At 34.8% G+C, this 16,434-nt stretch overlaps 1 protein-coding gene across 2 annotated transcripts in view; it reads right to left on the bottom strand.

The window, feature by feature from the left end:
- Positions 1 to 5,809: 5,809 nt before the first annotated feature.
- Positions 5,810 to 16,434, bottom strand: part of Cert1 (ceramide transporter 1) — a 110,267-nt gene continuing 99,642 nt past the window's right edge. For both annotated transcript variants that reach the window (XM_005328945.5, XM_013360194.4), the window contains 4 exons: positions 14,419 to 14,547; positions 13,554 to 13,683; positions 12,529 to 12,665; positions 5,810 to 8,823 (listed from right to left, as the gene is read on the bottom strand). In XM_005328945.5, coding sequence (XP_005329002.3) covers positions 12,538 to 12,665; positions 13,554 to 13,683; positions 14,419 to 14,547 — 387 coding nt within the window. In that variant the 3' untranslated portion in view covers positions 5,810 to 8,823; positions 12,529 to 12,537. The remainder of the gene's footprint in view (positions 8,824 to 12,528; positions 12,666 to 13,553; positions 13,684 to 14,418; positions 14,548 to 16,434) is intronic.

The following is a 16,434-nucleotide window of genomic DNA, read 5'->3' as shown; positions in this document are numbered from 1 at the left end:
ATAATATTAGAAAATTGTGTTTATTCAGAAACACACAGCTGGAAAACACCAACAGAAACCAAGTGCTGGGAAATGAAGAATTAGAATTAATCCTAGGAAGATTAATTAACCGTTTAAAAAATGTTTGGATTTGGTGCTTCTCCCCCAACCCTACCTCCATAGTCCCTGAACGACACTGAAGGTCTTTGCATCTTCAAAGATGCACTGACACTTTCTGATACTATTTCCCTCTTGTTACCTATGCTTGTAAAGGTCCAAATAAAACAACAGGGGAGCCGGGTGTGGTGGGGCATCCCTATAACCCCAATGACTGGAGGCTGGGGCTGGAGGATAGCAAGTTCAAGGGCAGCCTGAACAATTTAGTGAAACTGTCTCAAAATGAAAAGGGCTAGGAATGTAGCTCACTGGTAGACCTCCCTGGGTTTCAATCCCCTTTCTGCAAAAAATAAAAACTAACAGAGGGCAACAAGAACAACAAAATAATTGAACCACTGTTAGGGGGTGGTATGTACCACTATCTACTCGCCGTTCTTGTCCCACTTGCCCTGTCACCCTGAAGTTTGACTCCTTTGTACTTCCCCAGAGTATAGCACTGGAGAAGCCCATTAAACTTGGCATTCCTGTGGGTTAATTCCTGAAGCCAGTTGGCAGGGAAACTAAAATGGGAGGGCTTTGTGCCAGGTGATAACAAAGCATGCAGGTACCTTTATTTTTTTTCTAAATTTACAGTAGAATGCATTTTGACATATTGTACACAAATAGAGCACAACTTCTCATTCCTCTGGTTGTACATGGATCAGAGTTACCTTGCATTTGGTCAAGGAACTTGGCAAGAAAGCATCAGAAAGTGATCCAAAATGGAAGGGCAGTTGCGATCTATCTGGCCTGTGTTCATTATGTCACTTCTTTGTTTTCAAGTCACTTGTAAACTGAAGGTACTCCAGGCATAGTGGAGGACAGTTAAGGAAGCAATTCTGGCTCAGTCAGCACTCTAACACAGAGAGTCAGTCCTTCCTGATGTATGATAGAAGAACCTCACCAACTTTTTTGTGGCCCTGAGACTTATTTTCACTCTACAGTGTCATTTTTTAAAATATTTTTTTTAGTTGTAGATGGACACAATACCCTTATTTTGTTTTTATTTTTATGTGGTGCTGGGATCGAACCTAGTGCCTCACAGAGGCTAGGGAAGCGCTCCACCACTGAGCCACAACCCTGGCTCTACAGTGCCATTTTTGTTCTATACTTGGGCTATGGCCTTATAGGACTAATACAGTGAAACCATCACTTCTTGCTTCAGTCTTTTGTCATCTAGGGCAAACCTGTGAGAGCCCTCCTTAAGCCTTCCTCTCAATACTTAGTTCTGTGTGGGGCAGCCCACCCATCCCAGGTCATGGCTTCTTAACTGATCTAAAAGCTTTACCTACAATCCTTGTTAAGTAACCAAAGCTTAAAACTGGCTTGCTGATCTAACCTCCAATTTTAATGGGAAAGTCTTGGGGAAAAGCCAGTCTTAACTTGCTCAGTACAGATCTTACCCACGCCAGTAAGAATTGAAACCCTCAACACCTCATCAGATAAAAAGTAATGGACACATGTCTTCAATAAATGTGTTTCTTGATGAATTAATTTTGTACATTATCAAAATAACAAATATATATATATATATATATGGCCTAAGGGTGTGGCTCAGTGGTAGAGTACCAGCTGGGCATGTACATAGCCCTGGGTTTGATCCCTAGCACCACAAACAAAACTAAAGTTGAAGATCTTTTTTTCTACACTCTAATGGCAAATCTCGCCCACATTCCTCAGGACTGAGCTTTTTTCCTTGTTACCTTAGAACAAGTACCTTACATTTAAAGGTCCTCAATGTTAAATGGCTGACAGACTCAATTAATATAATTAGCACTTATGCTGAAGAGAAAATATTTACAATAGGAAGAGGAAGGCTGTGTTTAGGGAGCTGGGAATCCACAGACCTCCATTCCAATCCTTGCTCTGCTACTAACTGGCTGGGACATTTAGGTCATTCAGTTTATCCTCTCTTGCCTTCAGTTCCCTTATTTGTACAGTGAGCAGGGGGTTAGCTGGCTTCCAGGGCCTTATCTGCACATAGTTTATGAAGTGCTATATTTATTTTTGTGTGTGTGTATGTATGTGTGTATATATATATATATATATATATATATATATATACACACACACACTAAGTTCCACTGATAGTCTTGATATGTACACATCCTTTATAGGACAGATATATCCTTGTGGTGGTATATTAAACCCCAAACAAGCCAAGTGACTTAGTTCTGCTCAGAGCCCTAAAATGTTTGTATCTTTGCCAATATTTCTGTGCCTTGAACATCTTCCTTTCTAACACAAAAAAGTAGGACCTAGAATATATTTGCAGTTGTCTTAGTAACTCCTTACATTTTTATATTGCTTTAAAAATTTTAAAGCATTTGTTAATACTTTTATCTTGTTCTTCCCCCCAAACCTTGTAACTACGGTAGGTGGCTTTGTATTACTTTATAATAAGGTTTCCAACAGACATAGATGTGTTTAATTACTTGCTCAAGATCAGTTGTTTAAGTGAGAAAGTTAGAAAGCCGTCAGTCTTCTCATTCTTTCTCAGTTTGTTGAATTTACAGTAATTAGAAACATGAAAATTCATATAGACATAAGAACAACAACAAAAAGTATTGGATGCTAGGAATGAAAGAAAAAGGTCAAAATCATTGGTTATAAATTATAGCTTTAAAATGAATAATCAGGGAGCTCAGAGCGTAACTCAGTGTTGGAATGCTCAGCATGTGCAAGGCTCTGTGGTCATCCCCAGCACCACCAAAAGGGAAAAATATCATTAATTTGATGCTATCAGTGTGCAGAGAGGTTGGTGAACTTGTCAAAACACTACAACACCCATTTCTTAGTCTACCTTTTGAGAACACAACTAAGAATGAAGAATCAAAAATCTTTGCATGTGTCTAATGTATCTGATCTCAGAATTTGTCTTCTAAAAAGTTTGGTTATAGCAAAAACAATAAAGCCCTTATGACAAGAAGATAAAGGCCAGATATTGTTTATTGTTGTATCTCCAATTCTGGAACACTGCATGGCACATAGTAGGTGATCAATAAATACTGGGCTGAGGATATATAGCTCATTGGAGCCTAGCTCAAGGCCTTGGGTCTGATTCCCAGCATTGCAAAAACAAAATTTATTCTGGGGAAAAATTATTCTGGGAACTGCTTTGGGTACTAGGAAATCATCTATATGTATCAAGTTACTAAATGGTTTGGACATTGACTAAACCTCAAATTAGCTGATGCAGATTCCCTGCTGCTGGATCTAGCTACCATATAAGCCTCACAATTCTAAGAAATAGTAATAAAAAGCATGGTAAATTGACTTGGGGGATATATCCAAAGTTTGTTTTCATCAAAATCTTAAGAGGTCCCTATGGAAGATGGCTCACAAAACAGTGATACCTAATTAATTGGCACTTGTCCATGGGTTGAAAATCTGAGATAAAATAATGTTCCTTGGGCTTGTTTGTAGTCGTGTTCTATGTTTCTTGTTTCATCCCTCTAAGGCACCAAATGGTGGTCAAATTTCACTTCTTTAAAAAAATTTTTAGTTGTAGTTGGACACAATACCTTTATTTATTTTTATGTGGTGCTGAGAATTGAACCGAGGGCCTTGCATGTGCTAGGTGAATGCTTTACCACTGAGCCACAACCCCAACCCCTGAAATTTCATCCTTTATTGAACTCCTTCCTTTATCTGATGGGATTTTGTGGAGTCAATATTGAAATATAGGATTAAACATGTTAGCTTTCTCTATTCCATTAAATACTATATCCTAGCTGTTAGGAACTTAGACATTTCCTCATTTGTAAAGTAAACATGGTTCCACCAACCACCACCATCATCTCACAGGATTGCTGAGTAAGGAGAAGTCAGAAAAGCATGCATAGTACCCTAGTACAGACACAGGGAAGCATCCTTATTGGACAACTCATAAAGCCTGCAAGGTTAGAAAATTTTGATTGGCTATCTTTTTAGGTTTTTTTTTTTGATACTAGGGATTAAACCCAGGGATGCTTAACCATTGAATCACATCCTCAGCCCTTTTTGAGAGTCTTGCTAAGTTGCTTAGGGCCTTGCTAAGTTGCTGAGGCTGGCTTTGAACTTGTGATCGTCCTGCCTCAGCCTCCTGAGCCACTGGGATTACAGGTGTGCACCACTGTGCCTGGTAAAACTGGGCATCTATTAACAATTTCAAAGGTCTTTATATGTTCTAGTACTAAACTCATGGAATTCTATGGAAGAGAAAAAATAAAATAGCTTTGCTTCTTGTGTAAAGTTATTCAAAGTACATAGATGTGGAAGATTCACAGAATATTTGTTTTAGTACATGCAAATGATGAGTCCAAGTGTAATCAGGCAAGAAAATCCCCTTAAAATGAATAAATTATCCTGTGAGTACATTAAATACCAATAAAAATACTTTAAATACATTTTGCCAAAAAAGTGTAAGAAAACCTAAAATACAATAAAAGCAATCCAGTTTGAAATTGCTAGAAATATACCTATCTGCAGATTATATTCCAAAGTTGACTTGCTAAGGCAGACTTTAGTTAAAATCGCCCTTGAAAAACCCACTAGGACAACCATGTACATGTTTCTTTGTTAAATGCAGCTGAACAGCCAGATTTCCCTTCCAGCACCAGACTATGCATTAGTTTTTGTTGAAATGCCAGACATGAATAATTTAAAGGAAGTAGGAGTTATTTTGGATCAGTTTCACTTTATGGTCAGCTGCTCTGTTGCTTTATGTTCAAGGTGAGGTAGAACACCATGGTGGGAGAGCTGCTCAGCTCATGGCAGTCAGGCAGGAGAGGAGAGAAAGAAGACCCACGCCTGGGATAAGAGATTCCTGAAGGGCACACTTCCCAGTGATCTCCTCCTTCCAACCATGCCCTACTACCTAGTTTTCTAACACAATATCCAATAGATAAATCCACAGATGAATTATGCCCTCATGATTCAATAATTTCCCCCATAGATCCACTTCTGAACCTCACTGCACTGGGGAAAAATGTTCAAAACATGAGTCTTTGGGGGACATTTTAGATCCAAACCACAACACAGACTAAGTAGTTGGCTTGTGTTACTGGTCAATCATTTGGATATATTTTTGAACACAAGTAATATGCTCAGCACTTCTGAATACAAGCATAGAGGGATCCCATGGTTGCTGAACTGCAAATTCACATTTCTCCTCTAATGGTTGGTCTAGGGCATAATTTCCCTGAGTTCAACAAGTGAAGGTGACCATATTATTTAAATAAAATGAGAATTATATATTTATGACTAAGTGCATACAGTCCAAGTATAAGTCAAATGTAATGTATGACCACTGGCACTGTGCTTCCCTTTTAGAAACAGCTGTGTATATAGCTTCACCCTCCAGCAATCTTATAAAATACTGAACATGACCCACAGTAATAATTTCATTTTAAATTGTATCTTACCACACACATATGTATATATGACATAAGATTAACAAAATATTTACCTTTATTATGTGCCATGTACTTGATTATATCTCATCCTTTTCTATTTTGTTTAAAAAATATTTAGGTTGAATCTCACAAATAGTTTTCTTGTTCCCCTAACTGGGATCCAGACAAACTTATCGTTTGAAGAAAATTGGAATATTTCAAGAAAGATTTTAACTACTCCAAGAATTAGGTAAGAAACAGACAATATCTTGGGGTTAAGGAAGACAAATCAAGCAACATTTGTCCATAATATTTTAATACTTTTCCACTTTTAAATACTGGTTTTAATTTTGTGATTGTAACATGGAAGATCCAACTTTATTATTTAAAAAAATCATCATAATCATAAAGCTATTATAGTTACACTCTACACACTCCCAAGGTACTTTAAAATGATTATGTTTTGAGTCTGTAGATGAACAATGACAATAATCCAAATACATTATCTGTACAACCTGGACTAAATACTGGTGAAGTGTTTAATTGGACAAACAACTGATAAGCTTAAAGATAACCAGCACAATTTCACAAGAGAATCAGCTCAGCCCAACGAAAATTTTTCCAACTGCAGTTGACACTGATGTTTAGGTGTACAATTAGTTGATGAAACTGAACAAACAGGAAACCCATTCTTTCTTCTCCTTATTTTGCCTTCTTCACACCTCTTAGAAACATCCCCGTTGCCTCTGCAGCAATCCCAAACTAAGTGCTGCAATGATCCTTCCCCACTGCAAAATTACAAGTCCTTAATTCCAACACTGCTCTCTCAATTCAGTGGGCATTCAGAGACAAAACCCCCACAACACCAATATTTTTCAGGTTTCTAACACGGCACAAAAGAGTAACTGAGTAGAAAACAGTAAAAGTGGGAAAAGAGAATTATCTGTGGATGAGAAAACATTATGAATATTCAGTTTACAGGAACTGGCCATATGAAAATAATTCTAGAGGGTCTGAATATTGTCTAAAAGGCCAGTTCCTGGAGAGGACCTCTTTTGAACTCTTCATATTCTGGAACTCTTCTAAATCTGATTAGGCAGGATTAACTCCAGTGAAGTACCAGTGCAGTTATCTAAATGTAAAATGTATCTTTACTTTTCTTCCTTTTTTTAATACAAATATTTTTAGTGTAATCCTTTTATTTACAGAAGAAATTGCAAAAGTATATCACATTTAGTGCAAATGCAACTAATGATTAGATTTAGATACTGCTTTGTAAACTTTTCATATTTTTGTAAAATAAAGCTATCCAATTTAGTTATCAAAGAGCTATTTGTCCATGTTCATGTATTTACCAGGAATGGCAAACAGAGAAACATTTATAGTGGGCATAGAGATTTTTTTTTTAAGATTCCCCTCAGCGCCTATGGTGAATACACTTTCCCTCCCAAACCCTCCCATTTTCCCATCCCAACCCACAGCTGATTGTAAAATAAAATACACATTTGAGGTATAAATTTTTTTTTAAACATCACATTATAAAATGTTAACTGGTGATGTAGTAAACTGGTATGATAATTTGTCTTATTTGCCTTACTAACATTACCACCATATAGGCACTTTTCCACAGTCAAATTATGAACAGTATTTTTCTGTAATAAGGCATATTCCATGCACATCATTTAAAGAAAGGTAAATTAAAAAATAGAAAAGATTTATGGAGCGTGAAATTTGCGTGCATGTAATGTAAGTATATGTTTTATATGTATTTTTCTCTCTGTACAGAATAATAAATATCACTATATCTGATGCAAGTTAATTTACTTCCAGGATTACGCATATTAAGTGATCAGACTAATCCCATCATTAAATTATCACCTTGCATTTACATTAGACTCCATTACCACGTATGAATATATACAGGGCATGTTCTATGTGATGTGATTTTCTGCTTTACAAAATGGGTCTGTTTTTTGTTTCTAAAGAGATAAACAACTCAGCAAAGCATCTACAAAATGCCTCTGATTTATATAAATATATTGTGTATAAACACAATAAAGATTTTTGAAGTGGGCAGTCATTTTGACTTCAATGAGTACCATTCCTTGCCTCAACTCCATGCTTCAAGGTTTTTTCACAGAGGACTAAAACTAAAAAAGATATTTTACATGTTAAGTTCTTATAGTAACTAGGGAAAGCATTTCAGTTTGAATCATGTATAACCCTTTACTGCTCTGCTACGGTTTCTGATCAAGAGGCAGAGAGGAGCCCTGCTCAGATTTTCTATGCATACCTTTGCCACTTTTTTAAATTGACCCGAATTACAACAAACATATCTGTTACTAAATACTAAAAATACTGAATCAAAATGTCAAATTCAAACAGTCTGATTTGCTTTAAAAAGTAATACCATATATTCTTTTACAAATTTCAGGAACACGTGAGCTCATTTTATCCTGACCATTTTACCAGAAAGTAGTCTATATCCACAAGATTTGTACAAATATTTCTGTCTGAAGGCAGGCAGAACCAATTTAGGAATTACTAAATTGTGTTTGCAACAAACTGAAAAAAATTTGTAGCATAGTACACAACTAAAAAATACAATAGAAATATAAAGATATCTGGGGGAAAAAAATAAAGCTTTTCACTCTTTCTCCATCAGAACTAAGGTTCTTCATAGGAGTAAGACTATAGAAAAGGCAAAATCACACGTTATTGACAGCCCTCATTATTAAAAGACACTTACATGACAACATGAATAATTATAGAAATCAGCAGCAATGAATTCTATGATTATACAAAGCAAAAATTCAAAAAAATTCTGGACACAGATTTTGACTGTAGGCCTGAAAAAGAACCCTATCTGGATATGTGGTGCACAGAAAGCACATGCCCCATGTGCATTTAACTTTTGTGCTTCTCTTTTGTGCACAAACTCTGAGACAACCAAGGATCTTAGGCTGGACCATGGGAAATTAAAAATTCTGAAAAAGTTTCCCAAAATTAAAGCATCAATTTCTAGTTGTGATTTGATGTTGATTTTTTTTCTCTTCTGAGCACGCAAATAAAAATATAGCCATATACATGTAATTTTACATGTATTTATAGTTATATGCTGAGCCAGGAGATCTAGCACGAGACAGCTAGTATTAGATGTTCAGTTTTACTATTGCAATATTTCTTCATTTTTGTACACAAGGTCAAGGTCTTGGGCCACACACAAGGCTGTAGATCCTATGTTCCAGCTTAGAGCATTCAATATTTTCTTTTTGTTCTCCAACATGGAATGTCACACAGCCTTGCTTTGACACTGCAGAAAAGAAAATGACAAGTAAAATCCTCAGCACTATATAACTAACAGCTGCAAGACTACTAGAACAGATTCCTCCCACCTTCTAGAGTCATGAAATACACAGAATCTCTATTAAAATTTATCTTCTATGGATTTTTGCCTTCATGAATGTGAAATTATTAGTCTTATATATTTGAAGTTGATCTTCTCGGCAAGGAACAGAAAGTATTAAGCAATCTTTTGAAAGTGAAAATTTACTTTTTTTGGTACCAAGGATCAAACCCAGGGATGCTTAATCACTGAGTCACATCTCCAGCCTGTTATTTTTTTATTTAGAGACAGGGCTGTTATGTTAGGGCCTTGCTCAATTGCTGAAGCAGGCTTTGAACTTGTGATTCTCCTGTCTCAGCCCCACAAGCTGCTGGGATTACAGGTTTGTGCTACAGCGCCCAGCTGGAAAGTGATAAAAAATTTTAAAAAGAGCAAAGTGTTATTGGTAAACAAAGAAGAAATCAACCAGTATAGGTCTCTGCAGTTTTATCCCATAAACTGGTATTTATTCTTCTTCACAATACCATTCATCAAGAATAAAAAAAATTTACTCAAGCTATGGGAGAAGGGTTTACCTTATTTAAGAAACAACCAGGGACTGGGGTTGTGGGTCAGTGGTAGAGTGCTTGCCTGACATGTGTGAGGCACTGGGCTTGATTCTCAGCACCACATATGAATGAATGAATGAATAAATAAATAAATAAATAAATAAAGGTTCATTGACAACTAAAAATAAGGAAAGAAAGAAAGAAAGAAAGAAAGAAAGAAAGAAAGAAAGGGAGAAAAAGAAATAACCATGCTCAAATCCTTTGTTAAAGAGTTTTGACTGTATTAAAATTTTTGGAACTCATTAACTTTATAGAACTTCTCTAAAGATGATACACACTATTAAAACTTACTATCTTAAATTAAGTGTGTTAACATTTAGAGGGTTTCTACTCAAATATACATCTTTCATAACTGTTGTGAAAAATTGCTACTCTAAGATTTTCACCATATTTTAAGGCTTAAATTTAGACCTTTTGTCAGAAAAAAAATACAACCTGGACTCAAAGAACCAGGGCTGAGATTTAACCAGTCAATCTGTTCAGTATATCTTTGTATACATGCATAAAGATCCACAAATAATGGTATGTCCTTCCTCAGAGAGAAATTTTACAAAAAGACCCTTCTAGGTTCACAAAAGAAAAATACATATGCATGTATGTGCATATTACATGCATACCACACACCCAGTAAAACACTACTCCAAATCCAACATTCTAGAGGCAAATGTTATTAATATCTTGGCATGTTTATCTCAAAATGTTTACATGTTCTGTATACAAACTACATTCTGATTTCTCTTGCCTAACACAAGGTTATATTTTGCCTTGCTTAACTGAATATGCAGGCTGTTTTAGTAAGGAAGTCAACATAAACATTAAAAGGGAGGCCCTATTAGCAAGGTTGAAGTGAAGAAGAGGAAAGGCAGATGCTTGATCTTGGTTAGGGTGAACCAGAAAACACTTTAGAAAGCTAAGGTGACACAGCAAGAGACATCCAGCTAAGTAGATGTCAAGTGTGTACAGAGATAATTTTCTGGTTTATTTGATAAATATGGCACAGAGACAGAATCAAACTAATGTGCCTAGATCTAGCTTTAACAATCCTAAAGTACAAAATGTTCTAAAATCGTAATGTACTTGTGTAGTACACTTAATGCTTTAAGAGAAAGAATTCCTGAAATGTTAGGCTATATTAATAAATGCTAACATTCAAGTAATTAAGACTAGAACCTGTTAAATGTTTCACTGGACAAACTAAATATCTGAGATATCAGTGTTCTATGTTATGCTAATGTCTCAAAGTAAATTTAGTCTTTGGGGTTATTTTTTTTAAACAAAGATACAACAGCTTTAAAAATCAGACTTAAAGAACTAAAACATGCTTAAATTTACTCAAAATAAGAGAAACAAAACTCCACTGAGATAGAATGTATATATTTTGCCTATCAAGATGAGAAAGAAATCTGAAAATTTTGTTTCACACGTTGCCCTCCAATCCATTGTTGCTGGTGAGAAGGTAAATTAATACATCCTCCATGAAGGGTAATATCTAAATTACAAATGCAAGAACACAAACTTCCGAGTTCAAAATGACACTTGGATACAATTGAATACTGTCTTAGGAAAACTTAGAAAAATCTTTTATACCAAATACAGAACTAATTAAATTATGTATATCCATATAATGTAATACTGTATAGCCATTAAAAAAAAACAAAACTTGAGGGGGGATAGTAGGGGATAGGAAAGGTAGCAGAATACAACAATTACCAATTGGGCATTATGTAAAATTGTGGATGTATAACCGACGTGATTCTGCAATCTGCATTTGGGGTAATATTGGGAGTTCATAACCCACTTCAATCTAATGTATGAAATATGATATGTCAAGAGCTTTGTAATGTTGTGAACAACCAATAAAAAAATAAAATAAAAAAAACAAAACAAAACAAAACAAAACTAAGAAGCTCCCAATCAATATGGTAAGAAGTTCAAGATAAGTGCAAATAGGGTTGGGGATATAGTTCAGTTGGTAGAGTGCTTGCCTTGCATGTACAAAGCCCTAAGTTCAAACCCCAGCACCACATTTAAAAAAAAAAAAAAAAAAAAGGAAATACAAGATGCCCAACAGTACACGAAATGCTGCATTCTCTTTAATGCTTACCCCCCCCCCCCAAAAAAAAGAAAAGTGAAAGAGGCACTTGCATTTGCTTGTTTAGGCCATTAAAAAAAAAAAAAACAACTCTAGAAGCCAGGTGTAGAGGCTGGGGCAGGAGTATAACAAGTTATAAGTCAGCTTAGTGAGACACTGTCTCAAAATAAAAAAGGGCTGGGGATGTGCCTCTGAGGTAAAGCACCCTGGGTTCGATTCCCAGTACCACAAGAACAAAAAACAAAGACAAATCTCTAGAAGTTACTCAAGAAACTAGTAACATCATATATCACAATATGCATATGATACTCTACACAGATTATACAGTATATAATTAAATAATACATAATTATTTTTTGATTGGTGGGCAGAATAAATGGGGGGATAGGGTAAGTTTCACTCTACACTTTTGACTTTTGAAACATGTTAACGTATCACTTGTCAAAAAAAGATTCTAGCTCCATGCATAAAGATGTTCGGTGCGATAAAAATACAGAACTGACCCAGGCATCATTATGGTACTGGTCAATAAATTCTGCAACATTTCTTTAACAGATGTTGAAAGAATGAGCTTTATTCTTTATGGACATACCGTAAAGATTATTGTTAAATGAAAAAAGCAAGCTGTAAAATACTAAGTATAAATACATTTTTTGAAGCACTCAAAAATATGTCAGTATATGCAGAGAAAAGTTTGGAAGAACACACGCAAAGAATAACAGTTTCTAGGAAAGGAAAGAAACAGGGAATTTACAATTCTGAAGCTTTGTAGTTACATGCAAATTCCCGTGTTCTTTCCTTTTCTTTAAGTAAGCATTAATAGAAGTGAACAAACAAACAACTTTTAAAGGTTACAACTATAATCTTTATCTGGGAACATCACAAAACACAGCAACTAGTTTCAACAACTAACTAAATTTTAATGACTGCAGTGATACTAGTGTCAAATAAAATTAATATATCTTCCAGTACCTGTTTATACTAGAACAAAATAGGTTTTCCTGCAGTTTTTTCTTGAACATAAGAAGTAAAACGTTTTAGAAATTTAGGATACTCTCGCTTTGCCACTGCCCTTAACACTGAGGCTGGTGCCCATCCTCCAGGATTAACTGCAAGATAAAGGAAAATTAAATCCTATTAAGATATAATTCTCCATGTACATGTGAAGCACTTACTTTGTTCCTTTGCTTTTTAAGATTTTCTCATGCTGGAACACTTAGCATCTCTTAAAGTCACCATCTATTAATTCCTTAATACTAACCCATCAGATATGATCAGAAAGCAAATAAAAAAGCATTTATTATCTTTCTAAAATATTCTTGGTTCGCTAAATTACATTCAAATATTAGTAAAAAACATTTTAAATTATTTAGGGTGTTTTTGTTCATCAACCTCTATTATAATTAAATAGTAACTTAGGTAAAATTGTTTCCTTAAATATATTTATAGTTATGACCCTGAATAAAGAAGGAGGTTTGAGTATTTCATAAGAGAGACTGCAATGACTACTCCAGGTGTAAAATGGGTGTAGTAAGAAATGAAAGCAAGTGAGAAAAAGGATTGTCCATTAATATGTGAAATATACATGAAATCAGGAGCTAATAAGGACCAAGAGAACAGTGATTCAGAAAACAGCCTGATCACAAGAAAAAAAGTCTATTAATTTTCCCCCACTGCTCTAATCTTAATTATAAATACATTCTATCAAGGAAATATCTAATAAAATGGTTCTTAAAATCAAAAATATATGTGATAGTGACCCAGAGATAAAGTTTTAAAATTTGTAAATTCTCATATTATAGGGTTTAGGGTGAAATTCAGCAAGTGTACTTTAAAAGCCTCCCAGAAAACTCTTTTATACATCTCTCCAAATTAAAAATTAATAATCTAAAGGATAAAAACTAAAAAAGACATGTTTTCCAAACTCTCAGGATTATATAGGTCATGATTAAGAATCTCTACATTATCAATTAGAAAAAAAAACAAAAAATACATACCATTTGCTACATATGTAATCTTGCATAGAATGTTGTCCCGGCTTATCTCCTGGTTTCCTTCTGGTGGGCTTACCAAGGTTTGACAAATCATAGCAATATTTATTTTGGCACGGACACATCGATTGTTTAGCTGCCAAATAAAAACAACAAAGAACCAGTATAATAAATACTAGAAACCAGCTTAACCATAATCACAACTCTTATTAAAATCTCCAATGAAATTATAAGCACCAATAAATAATACATACCAAATATGATCTGACACTGGAATTTTCCCTCCTCTTAAGTAGTAAATGGAGGTAAATCAATGAAATAGAAATTAAGTAGTAGCTAAAAATGGCTTAAGACACAACTGTGGGAAGTTGCTTACATATATATATACACATACACACACATACACACCATTCACTTGGTTCATTCCAACCTCAACAGGAAAGGAAAATAGACCTGGTAGGATAAGTTCATAGAATGACTCTTGCCCTCAGATAATACATGTACTATACTGTTCCAAGAGGTTGATAAAACATAAAACTTAAGACGCAAATCAAGTTATCTGTGCATGTGTATGGGGGGTATTTGTTTATCCCCTTTACCCTGCATTGTGCATTTATTTATTTAAATTACTTAAGGGTGTACTGGGGGATTGAACTCACTGAGTTACATCCCCAGCTCTATTTTAAATTTTATTTAGAGACAGGGTCTCACTGAATTGCTTAGCACTTTGCCGTTGCTGAGGCTGGCTTTGAACTCGTGAACCTCCTGTCTCAGCCTGCTGAGCTGCTGGGATTACAGGAGTGAATTACTGATCCTGGTTTGTGTATTTATTTTTATATAGTACAAATACACATTCATATACTGTACTTACAGGGGCACTGTCATGATCCACAGAGAAATTACAAACAATCCAAGTTTCAGGGTCATTTTCAGTCAAAGCTGGTATCTTTCGAATAGCAGAAAGATATAATACATCTCGCTGAGAAGCAGGCCACACTCTCTGTGGAAGAATTAAATCTTTTTGAAAATTTTAATTATTTTTTATTCAGATGTTACACAGAACTAAAAGAGAAACAAATGTAAAACCAATTAAGTGTCTTAGATGAAGGTGAAATTTGTCAAATTTTAAACTGGAAAGCATCAGGGAATACCTACCAAAGCACTAATTACGAACACCGAGTAAATGGCTTTAAGCACACAATATAATTAAAGAATATTCTATCTTCTTTAATTGTAGGAAATTTTCCATTTTAACCAATTTTTAGTGTTAATTCAGTGGAATTAATTACATTCACAATGTTATGTAATCATATCCTTTATCTATTTTTGAAATTTATCATCACCCCAATAGAACTCTATAACTATGAAGCAATAATGGCCCATTTACTTCCCCCCTTTCTTTGGTAGTGATACATATAGAGACTCAAAGGCTTAAAAATCAGATTTTAGGGACAAGAGAACCATTTCTTTGATCTAGTACATTTGAAAGAATTTTGATTTAGTACATTTGAAGAATCAATTGCAAATTTTGATATAGTACATTTGAAGAATCATTTAGACCAAACATTTATTTCCATTATAAGAAATGCAAAGAAAAAATGCTCTGTTAATGACATGGAGCTTAGGTCTACTTTCAAATGATAGAAAAATAGCTTTTATCTTTCCTAAGTTATCTTTAATTTGGGTGTTTGGTGTACGTAAATAAACATAGCCTTTATTACAGTTATCTTTCCAGATTATTGACTGCAATAAATAGCCAACAACTCACTGTCAATACATCACAAAGTATTTGCAAAGGGAAATGGCTCATCTTTTAAAGATATAAAATTTCATGAAGTTGATCATAGTAGTGTTGGAGAAATGTATGTGAAGCAATGTAAACAAAAATTTATTACTGGCTTCAAAAATACTAGCCCAACATTACTTTATAAATAAGCTGAGCATTGTAGCATGCTTGTAGTCCCAGCTACTCAGGAGGCTGAGACAGGAGGATCACTTGAGCCCAGGAGTTTAAGGCCAGCCTGGGCAATGTAATGACATCCTAGCTCAAAAACAAACAAAAAACCAGAACTAATGAATGCAAGTATATCAGAATAATAAGAACAAGTGAATTAAATATCAGAAGACAAGCAGGCCTCTTTAAGATTATATTATAAAAGTAGTAAAAAAAACAAAAAAAAAATTTTAGGGGTACTTGAGATTGAACCCAGGGGTGCTTAACCACTGAGTCACATCCCCAACCCTTTTTATTTTGAGATAGGTCTTGTTAAGTTGCTTAGGGCCTTGATAATTTGCTGAGTCTGGCCTTAAATTTCTGATCCTCTTGCCTCAGCCTCCTGAGTTGCTGGGATTATAGGCATGCACCATTATATGTCCAGCAAAAAAGGCAAATTTAAAGGGAAAGATATTAGGGACTGGGTTGTGGCTCAGTGGTAGAGCGCCCACCTAGTGTGTGAGACCCTGGGTTTGTTTCTCAGCACCACATATTTTTTTTTTTTTTAAAAAAAGAGAGAGAATTTTATTATTTATTTTTTTTTTTAGTTTTCGGTGGACACAACATCTTTGTTTGTATGTGATGCTGAGGATTGAACCCAGGCCAGGAGAGCACGCTACTGCTTGAGCCACATCTCCAGCCTTCAGCACCACATATGAATAAATAAAAAACAAAGGTATTGCCCACCTACAACTAAAAAAAAAAAAAAAAAAGATATTATATATACAGTGTTATTTGTTGAAAAATTATTCCAGAACAATCTATTTATTCTAAGAATTGGCAAATAATTGTAACTTTAATTCTGTTATATATTATTTTAATATTTTTTGGTTTTATCTTTTAATCCTAATATAACCTATAGGTACCCGCCTTCCCCCCATTATTTATCAGGCA

The sequence above is a fragment of the Ictidomys tridecemlineatus genome, chromosome 1 (genome assembly GCF_052094955.1).
Source record: "Ictidomys tridecemlineatus isolate mIctTri1 chromosome 1, mIctTri1.hap1, whole genome shotgun sequence".
Lineage (NCBI taxonomy): Eukaryota > Metazoa > Chordata > Mammalia > Rodentia > Sciuridae > Ictidomys > Ictidomys tridecemlineatus.
The sequence above is the reverse complement of the archived record's forward strand: the minus strand, read 5'-3'. Positions and strand labels throughout refer to the sequence as shown.